Consider the following 21,234-nt stretch of genomic DNA (forward strand, 5'->3'; position numbering starts at 1 on the left):
TGGAAGCCTCTCCTCAGTGCAAGACATATGAAAGCCCTCATAGAGTTTGCTCAAAAACACATGAAGGACTCCCAGACTATGAGAAATATGATTCTCTGGTCTGATGAGAAGAAGATAGAATTATCACCAAAAAGTTCTAAGAGGTATGTGCAGAGAAAACCAGATACAGCTCATCACCTACCCAATACAATCCCAACAGTGAAACATGGTGGTGGCAGCATCATGCTATGGGGGTGTTTTTCAGTTGCAGGGACAGGACGACTGGTTGCAATTGAAGGAAACATGAATGCGGCCAAGCACAGAGATATCCTGGATGAAAACCTCTTCCAGAGTGCTCTGGACCTCAGACTTGACCGAAGGTTCACCTTCCAACAAGACAATGACCCTAAGCACACATGATTCATCTGAATCATCATCGCCACACAATAAAAGAAAAAAGAATAGATCTGCCTGTAGCCAAGCATTTTTGTTCCCCTGATCACTGCATAAAAGATATGAAATTACTAGTATTAAAAGGTAACTTCAAATCTGAGCGAGAAAGGAGAGTCTCAGAATATAAACTGATGATGACCTTTAACACTTTCAGAGCAGGAATGAATGTGTCGCATGGATTTATGTCATTCTACATCAACTAAGGAATGTGCTCCTCAGACTCTCAGACCTGTGAGGTCATCACAACACTGGACACAGGACAATAAAACCTTCACACTCCTTATCTATTAACTGCTAAAATATTTATAGCCAGAACTGTTTATCGCTCCCATAATAACTCTGCTTTTCATCACCTGTCTTACCTATTGCATTTTTTTTCTCTTGTGCGTCTTATTGTGTATAAATATGTGACTCTTCAGATTTTGTGTTATACTATGCCTGATGAAGAGACCTGAGTAGTCTCGAAAGCTTGCAATTTGTTACCATCTTTTCAGTTAGCCATTAAAAGGCATCAACCACTGAGGACTCTCAAATCTAAATATTTTTCTATCTACTGGCTAACACGGTACAAGAATATATATTTTCCCTATATCAAAAATTTCTACATTTTTGTTTTTTTTTCAGTCAAGATGGGGTGCAGAGTGTACTTTAACCCCTTTCCAACCCATGACGTCTTAGTACGCACATTTGCCTCCCCCCGGTTCAGTGAGGGCTGCTGCGCTGAGCCCTCACTGAACCGAGCACATGTCAGCTGATTCTTACAGCTGACATGTGCCCGCAACAGCCGCGGGTGGAATCGCGATCCACCCGCGGCTGTTAGCATGTTAAATACCGCTGTCAATCTCCGACAGCGGCATTTAACGCGCGCTTCCGGGTTGCGCGTCATAAGCCCCGCCCATCGGCGACCCCGTCACATGATCGCGGGTCGCCGATGGGCGTGCATGACAACCCAGGGTCTGCAGCAGACGCCTGTGGTTGTCATGATCTGGTCGCTATGAGCGCCACCTAGTGGTCGGCGCTCATAGCACAGGACCATTTCTGCTGCATGCAGGGGATCTGCTCGTCCCCTGTATGTAGCAGAGACGATCAGACAACTGCTGCTTCTAGTCTCCTATGGAGACTATTGAAGCATGCAGTAAGTGAAAAAAAAATGTTTTTAAAAATATAAAAAAAATATAAAAAGTTTAAATCACCCCCCTTTCGCCCCATTCAAAATAAAATATATAAAAAAAAAACCACATACGCATATTTGGTATCGCCGCGTTCAGAATCGCCCGATCTATCAATATAAAAAAAGAATTAATCCGATCGGTAAACAGCGTAAAGAGAAAAAAATTCTAAACGCCAGAATTACGTTTTTTGGTCGCCACAAAATTGCAATAAAATGCAATAACGGGCGATCAAAACATCGGATCTACCCCAAAATGTTATCAATAAAAACGTCAGCCCGGCGCGCAAAAAATAAGCACTCACCCAGCCCCAGATCACGAAAAATGGAGACGCTACAGGTCTCGGAAAATGGCGCTATTTTTTTTTTTAAAAATTTTACCAAATTTTGGAATTTTTTCTCACCACTTAAATATAAAATAACCTATACATGTTTGGTGTCTACGAACTCGTAATGACCTGGAGAATAAGAATGGCAGGTCAATTTTAGCATTCAGTGAACGTGGTAAAAAAAATAAATAAAAAACAACTGTGGTATTGCACTTTTTTTGCAATTTTACCGCACTTGGAATTTTTTTCCCGTTTTCCCGTACACGATATGGTAAAACTAGTAATGGCGTTGAAAAGTACAACTTGTCCCGCAAAAAATAAGCCCTCACATAGCCATATTGTCCAAAAAATAAAAACGCTATGGCTCTGGGAACAAGGGGAGCAAAAAAAGAAAAAGCAAAAACGTCAAAACCCAAGGTTGCGAAGGGGTTAATGAAAAAAAAATGAACTTTTTAGAATTTACCAAATGGCTGCAATGAAACAAAGAGTGAAAAATTTAAAAGGGGTCTGAATACTTTCCGTAACCACTGTATAGACACCTGTATACATGTACACAGGCAGCCATAGATGTGTGTGTAAGGCTAAGTACCCAAAATGCAGAAATGCTGCAGATATTTTCCAAATCTCCTTGGCAGAAAAAAGGCATGCGGATTTTACATGTGTTTTTCCTGCCAGGTAAAAGCATTTGTCAAGCATTTTTGTATGCATTTCTGCATGTGGGTTATCAAGCGCTTTTCCAAGCGATTTTAGCATCACTTGGAAAAGTGCTTGACAACTTGGTCACACTATATAAATCCATGCAACAAGCATGGATTTATATAGTGTGACCAAGTTAATAGTTGAAAAAATGATTAAAAATGGCAAAAAAATAATAAAAAAAACCCATTATACTTACCTTCTGATGGCCCCCGTTTTTTTCTCCGCTGCGCCCGGTCTCTTGTACGGCTCGCGGTGGTGTGAAAGGACCTTTCATGACGTCAATTAGTCATGTGACAGGTCACGCGACCATCGAAGTCAGCAGTCGCGTGACCTGTCACATGACTAAATGACGTCATGGAAGGTCGTTTCAGACCATTGCGAGCCGTCGGGGAGCCAGGACGCATCATACAGGAGACTGGGGGACATTGGAAGGCGAGTATGTGTTTATTTTAAATTCTTTTTTTAACAGGTTCTATGGTACCCGAGTCTGGAGGAGAGTCTCCTCTTCTCCAGACCCGGGTACCATCCGCACATTGAATCGCTTAATATCCGCATGTGCACATGTAGTCATGCGGATATTATGTGATTCAATGCAAGTCAATGGCGGCAATTACGCTGCGTGTCTGCAAAATTAATGGACATGCTGCGTATTTTTCCGCAATGATAATTCGCAGCGGAAATTTCCGCAGCATGTGCACAGCATATGCGGATTATCATTGGGGACCATGGGGCACGTATTAACAAGCGTTTTTTAAGTGTTTTCACGGAGGAAATTCCGCGGCAAAAACGCTTGAAAAACCCATAGTGGGCACGCAGCCTAATATAGACACCTGCTGCATACATGTACACAGGCAGCCATAGATGTGTGTGTAATACATAGACACCTGCTGTATACATGTACACAGGCAGCCATATACGTGCGTATGTACACCTGCTGCATACATGTACACAGGCAGCCGTATAGGTGCGTACGTACACCTGCTGCATACATGTACACAGGCAGCCATATATGTGCATACGTACACCTGCTGCATACATGTACACAGGCAGCCGTATAGGTGCGTACGTACACCTGCTGCATACATGTACACAGACAGCCGTATAGGTGCGTACGTACACCTGCTGCATACATGTACACAGACAGCCGTATAGGTGCGTACGTACACCTGCTGCATACATGTACACAGGCAGCCGTATATGTGCGTACGTACACCTGCAGCATACATGTACACAGGCAGCCGTATAGGTGCGTACGTACACCTGCTGCATACATGTACACAGGCAGCCGTATAGGTGCGTACGTACACCTGCTGCATACATGTACACAGGCAGCCGTATAGGTGCATATGTACACCTGCAGCATACATGTACACAGGCAGCCGTATAGGTGCGTACCTATACCTGCTGCATACATGTACACAGGCAGCCGTATAGGTGCGTATGTACACCTGCAGCATACATGTACACAGGCAGCCATATAGGTGCGCATGTACACCTGCAGCATACATGTACACAGGCAGCCATATAGGTGCGCATGTACACCTGCAGCATACATGTACACAGGCAGCCATATAGGTGCGTATGTGCACCTGCAGCATACATGTACACAGGCAGCCATATAGGTGCGTATGTGCACCTGCAGCATACATGTACACAGGCAGCCATATAGGTGCGTATGTGCACCTGTAGCATACATGTACACAGGCAGCCATATAGGTGCGTATGTGCACCTGTAGCATACATGTACACAGGCAGCCATATAGGTGCGTATGTACACCTGCAGCATACATGTACACAGGCAGCCATATAGGTGCGTATGTACACCTGCAGCATACATGTACACAGGCAGCCATATAGGTGCGTATGTGCATCTGCAGCATACATGTACACAGGCAGCCATATAGGTGCGTATGTGCATCTGCAGCATACATGTACACAGGCAGCCATATAGGTGCGTATGTGCACCTGCAGCATACATGTACACAGGCAGCCATATAGGTGCGTATGTGCACCTGCAGCATACATGTACACAGGCAGCCATATAGGTGCGTATGTGCATCTGCAGCATACATGTACACAGGCAGCCATATAGGTGCGTATGTACACCTGCAGCATACATGTACACAGGCAGCCATATACGTGTTATGTACACCTGCAGCACAAGCCTTCCCTTCCTCCCCCGCCCTACAGGTAAAGGTACCTTCCATGCCAGGAGCAGCACGTTCATGATGGCCAGCAGTGGGCACGGTCCATTCTCGTTCTGGGTGACTATGGGGGTGCTCTGCTCCTTCCAGCGGATCCACTTGATGTGATAGACGGACTGTCCCGGGTACCGGTCCTTGGCAGCCTGCGCCTCCTTGGCTTCGTCGTCCTCCTCTGCCCCCTCGCTGATCAGCTCGGAGCTGGGGCAGGAGATGAGGTTGGAGAAGGACTCCAGGGAGTCCAGGCTCTGGGAGGCAGCAGGGATGCTCTGCCCACTACTGCTCGGCTCCTCCGGAGTGAGGGCAGCGGGCACAGCTAAGGTGTGGGCAGCGAGTCCACTGATTGCCGCAGCTCCAGCAGGACTGTGCTCCGAGGCCTGGGCCTGCACGGCCTCCTCCTGCCCTCCTGCAGCCGCCGCCTCTCCGCTTCTTGGAGCCGGTACCGTTTGCCGGGCGCTGCCATCCCCGGAACACGGCGGCTTCGTAGCCTCCACACCTGTCTTCCCCGGGTCCAAGGCCGCAGTTTCCGCGCTCTCTAGCAGCACACTGCCACTGGAAACTGGCGCTGTCCCCGGGCTCTCCATCACCGGGAGTCGCCTGCTGTTTACCGGGACCACAGCGGCTCTTCAGCAGCTGGCCCAGCAGCCATGACAGCCCCGCCCCTCCTGACGTCATGTCACAGCTGTAAGCCCGGCACCGGATGTACAGGCGGCGGGGCCAGTGTCCACCTTCGCGTTGTCAATAAAGTTGTGTGAGGTGAAGGTGGCATGTGACCCCAGCTGCTCTGCACATGGCCTGGTAGTGCCCGAGTGATGGAGGGCAGTGTGGGCTCACTGTGGACACAACAGCTCTCCTTTTTGGTGGCTGTATCTAGAGCAGTACCACCTCTCCTCTGGTCCTATTCACATGATACATAATGATCCATGGCAAGATCTGCACACTCATCTGCCCTTGATTATTACACACTTGTTTTTTCATTGTTTTTTTCATTGTTTTCCCATGATGAGTTTTTGATGCAGAATTTCTGTACCTATTATGTAAATTACGTTATTTCCATTTTTTATTGTTTTTTTTTTTACATGTATTTATATCGTGTTGTTGATGCATTTTTATTGTCTCTTGTTGGTGTGTCATAAAGCTGCTTTATTTTTGATACTTCCCGGTATTTGGCTTTGACAACATTTTATTGCTATACTTAGGTGCGGATTACATGTGTATTTTACCTGTGGATTTTCCTCATCTAATATCACCAGTTCAATGGAAAAATCTGTACATAAAACACCATACCCGCAAGAGAAATTGACATGCTGTTACGATACAGGCGTAGTCCTGCTGGAAACCAGTGGTCGAAGGAGCACAAGCAGGAACAGCAAGCGGTTATAGATGTACTTGGATATAGCAAAGGAGGTGTAGGGAACAATGCATAGACGAATGAGAACAGGCTGGGTAGGAATTTTCAGGAGCTGGAGACTATAACTAAGCTAACAGCTAGACACAATACTCAAGCAATGAGTGAGAGATCCATGTGGTTTTAAGTAGGCCAAAATAGGAAACAAGATGGATTCCAAGGTTCAGAATCTGCCATCTTAATTGCAGAACACAACAGCAGCCTCCAGTGGTAAGGAGTGGGATTGCAGCATAATTATTAAGGTGAACAATAGGAGCCACTAGTGGTCAAACTGTAGAAAGACAACAGGAATTCTGACATGCTGCGGCTATGAAACGCGCACCGTAGGTCAGTTTACACTGAGTAAAATAAAAGCACAGTGGGCAGGAGATTTCTATACATCCTGTCCACTTTGCTGGAACTGTAAGATAACCACAAAAAATAGCTATTAGGGTATGTGCCCACGTAGCGTTTTACAAGCGTATATGCTGCGGAATTTCCGCAGCGGAAACGCTTGTGAAACGCTTGGTAAATGGTCCCCAATGAGAATACGCAATTTCAATGCCCATGCTGCGGATTTTTCCACAGCATTTTCGATGCGCTCAAAAATCTGCAGCATGTCCATTATTTGTGCGTTTCTGCATGCGGATTTGAGGTCCCAATGCACTAGAAAAACGCAAGGCAAATCCGCATGTAAAAACGCTGCAAAAACGCTTGTATAATCCGCAAGCGTTTTTGACTGCCAAGAACATGCAGAAACGCTGCAGAAATTTTCTGCTTCATTTCTGCATCGTGGGCACATAGCCTTAAAGCAAGATAATGCTATTTCTGTGCCAATCATAATACACAACAATTAGACACATCAAATACAAGGTATATTCATAAAATCACTAAATTTATTGAATCATGAAAATGAAAATCAAAATGCAAAGAATAGGGGAACAAGGGTAAAAAATGTGTCAGAGGGAAGGGCATACAAAGGGGGGGGGGGGAGTTTGTCAGTAAAAATCAGTAATAAATAGAAGAGACTCACATATCCAAATACATAACAATTGAAACGACAATGGAAAATGTCACCAGGATGTGTGGCTGTCAGCAATATACATCAAAAATCTAAGTTAGGGCAACAGCATGAGGGGAAGGATAAATAGATATATAAATAAATAAGTATATGAATAAATAAAGTGCACAGTGCTACATGTAAAACACTACACAGAAAGGCTGAACCTGTATGCCAATAATATTCTGCTTTGAAGAAGCCTCCAATTAACCTTTTTTCCCCTAAACCTGTGTAAGGCTGTGTGCCCACGATGCGTTTTTTAAGCATTTCCGCAGCAGCAAAAACACTGCAGAAACGCTTAAAAAACGCATGGTAGAATGCCTGCCATGCTCCCCAATGATAATCTGCATGTGCTGTGCACATGCTGCGGAAATTTCCACTGCGGATTATCATTGCGGAAAAAAACGCAGCACTACCAATTATTTTGCGGAAGTGCTGCGTTTTCGCCGCCATTGACTTGCATTAGAACGCGCCAATTCCACAAGACTGCATCTGTACTTGCGTAATTGGCGTGTTCTAATGTGCGGATGGTACCCGGGTGTGGAGGACAGGAGACTCTCCTCCGGACCCGGGTACCATTGAAAACTGTAAAAAAAAGAATAAAATAAAAAATAAATATATATTTTCCTTCCGGCGGCCCGCGGTGCACGCCTCCTTGCTTGGCTGCAGTTCGCGATGGAATGAAGGACCTGCACTGACGTTAGAGTCATGTGACGGGTTACGCGACGCTGACGTCGGCAGGTCCTTCAATCCACCGCTGCCGGCAGCCGGGACGGTGAAGCAAGGCAGCGCGGGCCATCGGAGGGTAAGTATAGATTTATTTTTTTATTTTTTACCATTCTTTCGGTCACACTATATAAATCCATGCCATTTGCATGGATTTATATAGTGTGACGAAGTTGACAAGCACTTTCCAAGTGATGCTAAAATCGCTTGGAAAGCACTTGTCAACCCACATGCGGAAATGCAAGTGAAGAACGCTTCATTTCCGCTTGTCTCTGGCAGGAAAAACGCATGTACAATCCGCATGTACAATCCGCATGCGTTTTTTTCTGCCAGGGAGATGCAGAAACGCTCAGGAAAAAATCCTGAGCATTTTTGCATCTGGGCACATAGCCTAAATGTTAGTGTAGTTTAGTGTCAGTGTGTTAACATACTCACAGATTGTCATCTTCTACAGTATCCAGCGCTGCTCTGCTCCTCTTCTGAGTCACGTGACAGTGATTCAGACTCCCCGCATTACACTGCGCTCTGTGTGAGCTGGAAGTCTCTTTTACAGTGTAAATCTATGGAGCAGAGTTCAGATGCTCCACAGACTTACACTGTAAAAGCCACTTCTGTGGCCCTGGGCTATGAGAAAAGGGTGTTCTGGTGGTGTGAGGCAGGGGAGGAGTCCCCACTGCACACACTGACTTTGCGGTGGGCTTCAGGAAAATAGAGGAGGACTTCAGGTAAATGGCGCCAGTCGTCACCCCACTCCTGCTGTTAAATGATGTAAATGTGACCCTGCTCCTGCCTCCTATGACCCTGCTCCACCGCCCCCGACCCCCCGATAAGCTACATTGGGACTGTAAGACGCATGTGACCCCTGACATGCCTGATCCTGATAAAAGGTTAAAAATTCATTTTTTTCCTTTTTACTCGTCTAAACGTGGGGTGCGTCTTATGGACCTGTGAGTCTTACAGTCCAAAAAATACGGTAAGTTAGGAGATTCGAGGAATTGACAGGGTTATGGTGAGTATGAGGGGAGGTAATTTGAAAAGAACTTTGGCTCAGAAAGAATCCAGATGGATTTATATTCTCCTCATGGACTCCCAAGTATATTAACAACATACCCACTGGGCAATTCTTGCAGATGAGAAGGATTTGGCTAATGATGCTCTATTGAAGAAACAAGTATCGGATCTCAAAAGAAGATTTAAATCAAGATCTTATCATGAGACTAATATCAAACAATGATACAAACGTGCTAAAATGATGGCATGGCAATCTTTACTGAACACCACATCATACCGGCATGAATAACAGGATATAGTCAGATTTATGTAAACATTTTAATCAAGATCCAATGAGGTACGTTAGGCACTTGGCAAGTATTGGGACATACTACTCACTGATCATACTTTGAGTGCATACTTACCAAGACCCCAGGCATGACATTTTGTAGATCCAGAAACCTTAGGTACATGTTAGTACACAGCTACTATCAAATTGTCAGGTTCCAGTGAATATTTGGATCACGGGATGTCCCCTGAGGATGTAAACCATGTGGTGATTGCGTCGCTTGCCCCAATTTGGAGAGGGTAACTCATTTCTTTGACTCCAGTGGGCAGAGGGAATATCAGATCACACAGTATCACTGGCAGCATCAAAGGAGTGATTTACCAGCCCTTTTGTCCTTGTGGTCTTCAGTATATTGATTTAACATCTCGAAGGGCTAGGGAACACATCCTGTCCATAAGACCAGCAAATGAAGAGAGAGATCTCTCCAAATTGACTTCAATTCCGTGACACTTCAAAATGCGTCATTAGTGTAATGCCTCCTTGCTGAAGATTCGAAGAATAAACAGGATCATGGTGAGTATTAGGGGGTAATTTGAAAAGAACTTTGGTTCAGAATGAATCCAGATGGATTTATACTCTTAAAACAATGGCTGTGCGTGCACTCAACGAAAATATCAGTTTGTTCCTTTTCTTTAAATTTTTGTTGTCCAAAAAGTTGTCTATCTCCCCCTTTTCCATTTTTTTTATTGACCTTTTAATTAATTTTTATTTTAACATGCCTTTTTACTTGTTTTGCAGGGCTTATAGTACACAACAGTCTAACATGCATGCCTTCAGCATCTCATTTTTTAGAAATTTATCACATATCAGAACTTGGTCCAACCTTTGTGCATCACTGTCTAAACTTCAAGAATACTTTGACTTCTTTATTAATTCCATATATTTTTTCATGACTAATTGCTTTTTTTTGTAGCAATCTCTTTGCACTATTTACTTGCCTTTTGGTTATTTTGCAGTATTTCTCAAGTGTTTTGCACTCTCAGCTGTACTTGTTGAGCACTTGCACTTTGTATTATCACAATATCTCATCTTATTTGACCACGTTAGTATATATCCTTTTTGGTACTTATCTTCTATGCATGTCACAGCTCCCTTTTACTTTTTGTTCACAACTACATTTCACCCTCTTATGCTCTCCCCCACTCACCTTTTTTTTTGTCTGCTTTTCTTACCCCTTCTTTGCTATTCCATTCCATTACCACCATGTGGCTTTGTGTATTTATACCATATGTCAGGGGCGGACATACCGCCTGTGCAGCCAGTGCAGCTGCACCGGGATCCAAAGGTGGAGGGAGGCCCTTGCAGGGCGGCTAATACTGAGGGCAATCTGGCCTGTTTCTCAGAGCCTGAGGCTCCGGGAGCCCCTTGGCCAGACTGCCCTCATCATGTGTGGCAGGCATGGAGCAATCCCTTCAGCTACGCTACCGACAGGAGAAAATGGCAGTGGAGTGGAGCTACAGGGTTCCATTCTCTGCTTCCTGCCCAGTGCGTTCTCCCTGACAGAGGCTCGCATGGCTTGATGATGTCAGCATTCAGAGCGCGCCTGTGTCAGAGAGAAAGTTGCCGGCAATGACGATGCTGCGGGTTAACGGGCAGAGAGGTGAGTGTTTTATTTTGCTTGTTTTTTTACTAATACACTGGGGAGAGGTCCAGGACAATGAGGGGTGGGGAAGGAGAACAATGATGGAGGTGGGGGAGACAATGATGGGGATGGGGGAGAACAATGATGAAGGTGGGGGAGACATGATGGGGATGAGGGAGAGCAATGATGGAGGTGGGACAGAACAATGATGGAGGTGGGAGAAAGCAATGATGGAGGTGGAGGAGAACAGTGATGGAGGTGGGGGAGACAATGATGAGGAAGGGGGAGATGACAATGATGGGAATGAGGGAGAACAATGATGAAGGTGGAGAAGACAATGATGGAGGTGGGAGAGAGCAATGATGGAGGTGGGGAGAACAATGATGGAGATGGGGGAGAGCAATGATGGAGGTGGGGGAGATGACAATGATGGAGTTTGGGGACATGACAATGATGGAGGTGGAGTAGATGACATTGAGGGGGTGGGGGAGAACAATGATGGAGGTGGGGGAGAGAACAATGATGGATTTATTTTGATTGGTGCTTGGCTAATAGTATATTAATGGTGGGGTACATATCTGTAGTTGGGGCACAGTGTGGGGGAAACACATGTATGTATACAATATATGTGACCTTGTTATTTTCAGGGCTGTGGTGATCATCGTGACAAGACGAGTCGTGACTAGGAGATGTCGACATGATGGTCTGACCAGATGGAGAAGCAGCAGCAGAAAATGACTCTAATCAGACGAGACATTAGCTTACATAGATGTAAATTTTATCCTGTATCTGCACTTTGTGACTTGGAGTGATAATGTTTTCTGTACAATCCCTTAGGCTACATTCTCACATTTGTGTGAAATGTTCATGAGATGCCAGAATTTTTTTATTGGACGGCACAAGGACTCGTTTTCGGGGTCCATTCACACATTCGTGAAAATCATGGATCTGAGAATAAAGTCCGTGAGGGTCAGAGCATGTCCTGTTCTGATCCAATTTTGAGGATCCGAATAGGACAATCTCAATGCGTCTGTAAAAGCGGGCAGCACACCGACACTTCATCCGGATACAATAATGTAGCCTTATTATGGATAGCACAGTCCCTTAGTAAATAGTCTGCTCACTTATTATGTATAGCGCCGTCCTTAGTTACATAGTTTTCTCTTTTATTATGTTTAACACCATCCCTTATTACCTACCATCCTCTCTAGTTACATATGGTGTCGTCTCTTATTATATAACTTCCTCTGCAGTTATGTACAGTACTGTCCCTTAAATAGTGTATTCTTGTTATTTTTGTCAGTCACAGCACCCTCTTTTATTACATAGTCATCTCTTGTTAGAAGTAAAATGACTGCTGAGGAGGCAGCATATGACCAGAAGACAAGTCCTTCAGCTGCCTCCATCAGCCATCATTGCATTATATATTTAACAAGAGAGGACGGTATGTGATAAAGAACAGGGCGATAAAGATTATCCGATATGTAAGCGACTGTAATATACATAATAAAGATGACTATGTAAGATATATATAGCCACCTACACACGTGGTCAAAATTGTTGGTAGCCCTCATTTAATTAAAGAAAAACCCACAATGGTCACAGAAATAACTTGAATCTGACAAAAGTAATAATAAATTAAAAATCCATGAAAATGAACAAATGAAAGTCAGACATTGCTTTTCAACCCTGCATCCACAGAATTTAAAAAAAAATTAAACTCATGAAATAGGCGTGGACAGAAATGATTGTACTCTTAACTTAATATTTTGTTGAACAACCTTTTGAGGCAATCACTGCAATCAAACGATTCCTGTAACTGTCAGTGAGACTTCTGCACCTCTCGACAGGTATTTTGGCCCACTCCTCATGAGCAAACTGCTCCAGTTGTCTCGTGTTTGAAGGTTGCCTTTTCCAGACGGCATGTTTCAGCTCTTTCCAAAGATGATCAATAGGATTTAGGTCAGGGTTCATAGAAGGCCACTTCAGAATAGTCCAATGTTTTCCTCTTAGCCATTCTTGGGTGTTTTTAGCTGTGTGTTTTGAGTCATTATCCTATTGCAAGACCCATGACATGTGACTGAGACCAAGCTTTCTGAAACTGGGCAGCACATTTCTCTCTAGAATCCCTTGCTAGTCTTGAGATTTCATTGTACCCTGCACAGATTCAAGACACCCTGTGCCAGATGCAGCAAAGCAGCCCCAGAACATAACAGAGCCTCCTCCATGTTTCACAGTAGGGACAGTGTTCTTTCCTTGATATGCTTCATTTTTCCTTCTGTGAACATAGAGCTGATGTGCCTTGCCAAAAAGTTCCATTTTTGTCTCATCTGTCCATAGGACATTCTCACAGAAGTTTTGTGGCTTGTGTAACGGGTCTGGGAGGCGGAACCTCTGAGCTACTATACAAGGGGGTGGTCCTTGTAAGGGAGCGGGTGGCGACCAGGGAAGACGGGCAGGCAGTCACAGCAGGTGACCGGGACAGTCTCTGGGTGAACGGGCTGGAGGTCACGGCAAGTGACCGGGGTAGTCTCTGGATGAACGGGCAGGAGGTCACGGCAAGTGACCGGGGCAGTCTCTGGATGAACGGGCAGGAGGTCACGGCAAGTGACCGGGGCAGTCTCTGGGTAAAGGGTAGGTACGACCTGTGATGGCTGAGCCTCCAGGTAGGCTAGCAGGCAGATGGTAGATGTGTGCTCCCAGGTGAGCAAGCGAGAGTCTCTGGAATGGCAGGTGGTCACAGCACGTGACGGCGGAGCCTCCAGGTAGGCTAGCAGGCAGGTAACAGGTGTGCGCTCCCAGGTGAGCGGGCAGGAGTCTCTGGAATGGCAGGTGGTCACAGCACGTGACGGCGGAGCCTCCAGGTAGGCTAGCAGGCAGGTAGCAGGTGTGCGCTCCCAGGTGAGCGGGCAGGAGTCTCTGGAATGGCAGGTGGTCACAGCATGTGACGGCGGAGCCTCCAGGTAGGCTAGCAGGCAGGTAGCAGATGTGCGCTCCCAGGTGAGCGGGCAAGCTGGTCCATAGACAGACTGACAGGAGTTGGAGGGCAGACCGTCGGACCTCAGGCTAGCAGGCAGGTAGCAGAGGAGCGCTCCCAGGTGAGCGGGCAAGCTGGTCCTTAGACAGACTGACAGGAGTCGGTAGGCAGACCGTCGGACCTCAGGCTAGCAGGCAGGTAAGCAGAATATCAGGCAGGAATCAGACAGCAAACTGGCAGGAATCTGGCAGGTAACTGGCAACGGGACCTGAGGGCTGAAGCAGAGTAGTGAACAGTGCAACAACATTGCTCGGGCACCTCCATTTTGGAGGAGGTGCCTTATATATGGTGAAGTCCTCCGGCCATTGGCCGGGGACTCCTTAGGACGGCGCGCGCGGCCCCTTTAAGAGGGAGGGAGCGCGCGCGCCCTAAGCACAGTGGCCGGGAAGGAGCGCGCGCTGCCAGCAGAGTGGGAGGAGGACGCCGGGCTCGGAGCAGAGGGGTGAGGGGAACAGCGTCCCTGCCAAGCAGAGGGCAGGGACGCCGGCGCTACAGCTTGTCAACATGTAGTTTGGCAAATTCCAGTTTGGCTTTTTTATGATTTTTTTACAACAATGGTGTTCTCCTTGATCGTCTCCCATGAAGTCCACTTTGAATCAAACAACGACGGATGGTGCGATCTGACACTGATGTTCCTTGAGCTTGAAGTTCACCTTTAATCTCTTTAGAAGTAAGTTATCCTGGGCTCTATTGTTACCATTCGTATTATCCGTCTCTTTGATTTGTCATCAATTTTCCTCTTGCGGCCACGACCAGGGAGGTTGGCTACAGTCCCATAGATCTTAAATTTCTGAATAACATGTGCAACTGTAGTCACAGGAACATCAAGCTGCTTGGAGATGGTCATATAGCCTTTACCTTTAACGTGCTTGTCTGTAATTTTCTTTCTAATCTCCTGAGACAACTCTTTCCTTTGCTTCCTCTGGTCCATGTTGAGTGTGGTACACCCCATGTCACCAAACAGCACAGTGAGTATCTGTAGCCCTATATACAGGCCCATTGACTGATTACAAGATTGTAGACACCTGTGATGCTAATTAGTGGACACAACTTGATTTAACATGTCCCTTTTGTCACATTATATTTAGGGGTACCATCATTTCTGTCCAGGCCTATTTCATGAGTTTAATTTTCATAGATTTTTATTATTTTTGTCAGATTCAAGTTATTTCTGTGACCATTGTGGGTTTTTCTTTCATTAAACGAGGGGTACCAACAATTTTGACCACGTGTGTATATATATATATATATATATATATATTTATTTATTTTACTCACTTATATAGTTCCATTAATTCCACAGCGCTTTTACAGACATTATGGGCACTGACTGATATTTTGACTGCACGTCTACCTCTTGGCTTTTGAATTGATGGATGGACTTAATTTCGTATTCTCCCTACTGTCATGGCACTCACATGATGCAGTTTGGATTTTTTTTTGGCCGGGAGACTATTGATGAGCTGGATGATGCTGTTTCTCTTTTCTTGGGAAATCTTCTTCATGGCTGCTGCTCGATTTGACCCAGTGACCTTTCTCCTGGGAAACAACTGCATAACACACTGAGCTATTAGGGAATGTGAGAACAGGTTGTAATTTGTAGTATACAGGAAGATTTTTCCACCACCAGGAGCAAAAGAGTAACAATGCAGTGACATGACAAGAATCTGCATAACTAATCATTTGCTAAATATTTGCCAGTCAAATTTATGTATGAGATAGCTAAGATGATTGTCTATAAAATGATTCGAAGCAGTAGTAGATATGAGATCTGGAGCCTGAAAGTCAAAAGTTCAAAACATTGTTACCCTCTTGCTCATCAGTGTAGGTACTTTGACCAATGTGCACTGCTGTACTCAGCACACTGCAATGCACTGTGTGTTCTGACTCACATCATAACCTGTGTTCATCAAATTTGTTCGGCATTTCAAATTCGGGTTTGTGTTCGGGGTTCTGGCTTGTTCGCGCCAAAAAATCAGCTCCGCCCATGAACATCCCTGATTTGCCACGCTGTCAAACAGATGAAATGCCGAACAAATTCGCTCAACCCTAATCATAACCAGTATTAACTTTTTCGGTAACTTGTGCAACAGTAGTATTTCTGTGGGACAAGACCAGATGGACAAGCCTTCATTTCCCATGCACATGGATAAGCCTTATATGGTTTTTGACTACTTTTTTGGTACTATACCTAATATATTCTACTCCGTTAACAGGTTCCATTGTACAAGAATAATTAATGTTGTTCACTTCACCCATGAGTAGTTTTAGGCTGGGTTCACAAGTTGCTGGCATGCTGCCTTTTATTTTGTTGCAGCCGCAGGAAAAATATTGCAGTTTAACCATGATTGTGGCAAGAAAATGCAGCAGAGCGACAATGTAAGAAGAACGCAACCAAAATTACCGTATTTTTCGGACTATAAGATGCACTTTTTTGCTCCAAAATTTTGGAGGAAAATGGGGGGTGCATCTTATAGTCCGGGGGGTATATATATATATATATATATATATATATATATATATATATATATACTGTATATACATGTTATAAAATGTTAAAAAAAGTTCCAGGTGGGAGCACACAGCTCAGCGGATGCTCTGGTGGATGATGCTCTTGCTGCTTCTCGCCTTCTCCTTTTCCTTCTTTGTGACAGGATCCACTCCGAAGCATTTCCACAGTCGGAGGGTACAGTACAGACCAAAGTTTGGACACACCTTCTCATTTAAAGATTTTTCTGTATTTTCATGACTATGAAAATTGTACATTCACACTGAAGGCATCAAAACTATGAATTAACACATGTGGAATTATATACTTAACAAAAAAGTGTGAAACAATTGAAAATATGTCTTATATTCAAGGTTCTTCAAAGTAGCCACCTTTTGCTTTGATGACAGCTTTGCACACTCTTGGCATTCTCTTGATGAGCTTCAAGAGGTAGTCACCGGAAATGGTCTTCCAACAATCTTGAAGGAGTTCCCAGAGATGCTTAGCACTTGTTGGCCCTTTTGCCTTCACTCTGCGGTCCAGCTCACCCCAAACCATCTCGATTGGGTTCAGGTCTGGTGACTGTGGAGGCCAGGTCATCTGGCGTAGCAACCCATCACTCTCCCTCTTGGTCAAATAGCCCTTACACAGCCTGGAGGTGTGTTTGGAGTCATTGTCCTGTTGAAAAATAAATGTTGGTCCCATTAAACGCAAACAGGATGGAATAGCATGCCGCTGCAAGATGCTGTGGTAGCCATGCTGGTTTAGCATGCCTTCAATTTTGAATAAATCCCCAACAGTGTCACCAGCAAAGCACCCCCACACCATCACACCTCCTCCTACATGCTTCACGGTGGGAACCAGGCATGTAGAGTCCATCCGTTCACCTTTTCTGCGTTGCCCAAATACACGGTGGTTGGAACCAAAGGTTTCAAATTTGGACTCATCAGACCAAAGCACAGATTTCCACTGGTGTAATGTCCATTCCTTGTGTTCTTTAGCCCAAACAAGTCTCTTCTGCTTGTTGCCTGTCCTTAGCAGTGGTTTCCTAGCAGCTATTTTACCATGAAGGCCTGCTGCACAGTCTCCTCTTAACAGTTGTTGAAGAGATGTGTCTGCTGCTAGAACTCTGTGTGGCATTGACCTGGTCTCTAATCTGAGCTGCTGTTAACCTGCGATTTCTGAGGCTGGTGACTCGGATAAACTTATCCTCAGAAGCAGAGGTGACTCTTGATCTTCCTTTACTGGGGCGGTCCTCATGTGAGCCTGTTTCTTTGTAGCGCTTGATGGTTTTTGCAACTGCACTAGGGGACACTTTCAAAGTTTTCCCAATTTTTCGCACTGACTGACCTTCATTTCATAAAGTAATGATGGCCACTCGTTTTTCTTTACTTAGCTGCTTTTTTCTTGCCATAATATAAATTCTAACAGTCTATTCAGTAGGACTATCAGCTGTGTATCCACCTGACTTCTGCACAACACAACTGATGGTCCCAACCCCATTTATAAGACAAGAAATCTCACTTATTAAACCTAACAGGGCACACCTGTGAAGTGAAAACCATTTCCGGTGACTACCTCTTGAAGCTCATCAAGAGAATGCCAAGAGTGTGCAAAGCAGTCATCAAAGCAAAAGGTGACTACTTTGAAGAACCTAGAATATAAGACATATTTTCAGTTGTTTCACACTTTTTTGTTAAGTATATAATTCCACATGTGTTAATTCATAGTGTGAATGTACAATTTTCATAGTCATGAAAATACAGAAAAATCTTTAAATGAGAAGGTGTGTCCAAACTTTTGGTCTGCACTGTATATACACATACAGCTCTGGCAAAAATTAAGAGACCACTGCACAGTTTTCTAAAAATCACCATCTCTACATATCTGACAGCCATTCCATTCCAGTGTCAGTTGAATTCCAACCAAAGTACACCTCATTCTACTTAATGTGCTTCTGATTAGGTGATCACCTGAACCAAATCTTATGTAACGAGGGAAAGTATAAAAAACACTGCTGTGGTCTTCACAATCCTCTTGCAATAGGACAAGCTGGATGGCAAAACAAGTGCTAGGAATAGCCCAAAAGTAATTTGAATGAAAAAATAACTTTTAACCATGCCAAAGGAGTTGAAAAGAAAAGTCTTGAGTGAAGAAAAGAAGCTCTCAATTCTGGCTTTACTAGCAGAGGGATACAGTGAGCATCATGTTGCCTCCATCCTTAAAATTTCGAAGACAGCAGTCCATTACAACAAGGTCAAGCAGCAGACATTGGGGACAACAAAGCTACAGACCGGCAGTTTGCGAAAGCGACTCTCCACTGACCGGGATGACCGTCATCTTATTCGAATGTCACTCAGCAACCGCAGGATTACATCAAGTGACCTACAAAAGGAATGGCAAATGGCAGCTGGGGTGAAGTGCACGGCAAGAACAGTTCATAACAGGCTCCTAGAGGCCTCAAGTCATGTAAAGCTAGAAAAAAGCCTTTCATCAATGAGAAGCAAAGGAGAGCCAGGCTGAAGTTTGCCAAAGACCATAAGGATTGGACCATAGAGGACTGGAGTAAGGTAATCTTCTTTGAAGAGTCTAATTTCCAACTTTCCCCAACACCTGTCTAGACGGAGACCTGGAGAGACATACAAACCACAGTGTTTTGCACCCACCATCGGTGATGATCTGGTGATGCTTCAGCAAGGCTGGAATTGGGGATGTTAATCTTTGAGAAGGATGTATGAATCAAGCCACATACAAGGTTATCCTTGAAAAATACTTGCTTCCTTCTGCTCAGGCAATGTTCCCCAACTCTGAGAACTGCTTTTTCCAGCAGGACAATGCCCCATGCCACACAGCTAGGTCAATAAATGTGTGGATGAAGGAGCACCACATCAAGACCCTGTCATGGCCAGCATAATAACCAGACCTGAACCCCATTGAAAACCTCTGGAACGTAATCAAGAGGAAGATGGATAGTCACAAGCCATCAAACAAAGAACTGCTTAAATTTTTGTGCCAGGAGTGGCATAAGGTCACCCAAAAGCAGTGTGAAAGACTGGTAGAAAGCATGCCAAGACACATGAAAGCTGTGATTAAAAATCATGGTTATGCCACCAAATATCGATTTCTGAACTCTTCCTGAGTTAAAAAATGAGTATTTTTGTTTCTAAATGAATAAGAACTTGTTTTCTTTGCATTATTTGAGGTCTGAAAGCAGTTTCTTTTTTATTATTTTGACGATTTCTCATTTGCTACAAATAAATACAAAATTTTTAGTTTTGAATTTCGGAGGCATGTTGTCAGTAGTTTATAGAATAAAACAACAATGTACATTTTACTCAAAAATATACCTATAAATAGAAAAATCTGAGAAAATGAAAATTTTGAAGTGGTCTCTTAATTTTTGCCAGAGCTGTATATATATTGTAAGGTGCATAATGGATGCATCGTTGATGGGAAGTTTGTATCACAGAGATGGCTGTCTTCTGTGTTGTACCCCGAATTGTTGCTATGGTGCACGCAAGCACTAAGAGGACTGTTTGGTGCACCTGGGACCGGGTTATGGGTAGTTTAAGAGATGGGCGGGTCTTGCTACCCACATACCTTCCCTCTGGGTGTGGTTAAGGTATAAAATGGAGGCCGTTGTTTGGCACATGGTCTGTATGTTTGGAGGGAGAAGGCCTCCTGTGTGTTGTGGTCTCCCGACTGAGCCAGTGGACTGGATGCTGTCCAGCCTGTCTGCCCACAGAACTAGATAACCAGAGACTTTGCCTTAAGGACTCTTTAATTTTGCCTGAACTAAAGGCTGTTTGTATTACTTTTTGCTTTTGCCTGGTTTATGACGTAATAAACCAACATGGACATTTAAAGGAACACGCTTCCTGCTTGCCTCCCGAAGCACCTGAGTGAGAATTACCCCCACAATATACAATGTCCTGTAGACAGAGGATCAGTCAGTCCAGGGTGCTGTATACCCCTGTCTGCAGTGCTGTATCTGACACTAACTGAGTTATTGCTGCAGATTGACCTTCCATACAGATCAGCTTACGCTGCACCTGATGACCCCACTGACGGCACGACCCGATCTGTGTGAAGGGTCAGTCAGCTGCAATAAATCAGAAAGTGACTCAGAAGGATTGCAGACAGACACTTGATCTGGCCATGAACATACCAAGAGTGTGAGGGGAGCATTGTCCTATCACCTCCTCCTGAGAACGTCAAAGATGTACCGGGCTGGCCAGATGCTGTGTGTGCTCACAAATGCCTCTCCGGCGAGATGTAGCCCAGCACACTAGATGACGTGAGCTGAGCAGACACATTGCACACAGTGTGGGCGAGTCTGCAGAGCTGGGATGCGGTTGCAGGCACCTCCTTTCTAGCAAAGCGACCCGAAACAGCTGCTAGGGTAACGGCCCAGTAAGGATTTGCCCCCTATCCCCCGGCCCAGCCCACCCCTGGTCATCAGGTCGTCTCCTGGCTGTCTGTGGTTTCCCGCTCATGAGTTACTTTGTGTGCGGTTTCCAGTAACCTTGCAACCAGTCAGTGGAAAACTTCACCTGCTTGTTTGCAGCTTCCAGGACCTCTTTAAGACTTTCTGTTTGCCTCCACATATTCGCCTGCAGCTCTCAGGACGTCTTATGTCCGCTTGTGGCTTCCAGGAACCCTGTAAAACATTCAGGTTGTCTCTACGCGTCCGCCTGTGGCTTTCAGTAACCCTGCTAGCTGTTTCACATGTGCTATACCCACCTGCTGCACTGACGCCCATGGTCCGTGTGCTCACCTGGACCTT

The 21,234-nt window shown here is 44.9% G+C and overlaps 1 protein-coding gene across 1 annotated transcript in view; it reads right to left on the reverse strand.

The window, feature by feature from the left end:
• Window positions 1–5,529, reverse strand: part of MINDY2 (MINDY lysine 48 deubiquitinase 2) — a 172,383-nt gene extending 166,854 nt beyond the window's left edge. The window contains exon 1 of the mRNA XM_073652964.1: window positions 4,829–5,529. Coding sequence (XP_073509065.1) covers window positions 4,829–5,413 — 585 coding nt within the window. The 5' untranslated portion in view covers window positions 5,414–5,529. The remainder of the gene's footprint in view (window positions 1–4,828) is intronic.
• Between the last annotated feature and the right edge of the window lie 15,705 nt (window positions 5,530–21,234).

This window comes from Phyllobates terribilis, unplaced genomic scaffold (genome assembly GCF_046119375.1).
Source record: "Phyllobates terribilis strain yellow unplaced genomic scaffold, ASM4611937v1 Scaffold_11__3_contigs__length_659146591, whole genome shotgun sequence".
NCBI classification, from domain to species: Eukaryota; Metazoa; Chordata; class Amphibia; order Anura; family Dendrobatidae; genus Phyllobates; species Phyllobates terribilis.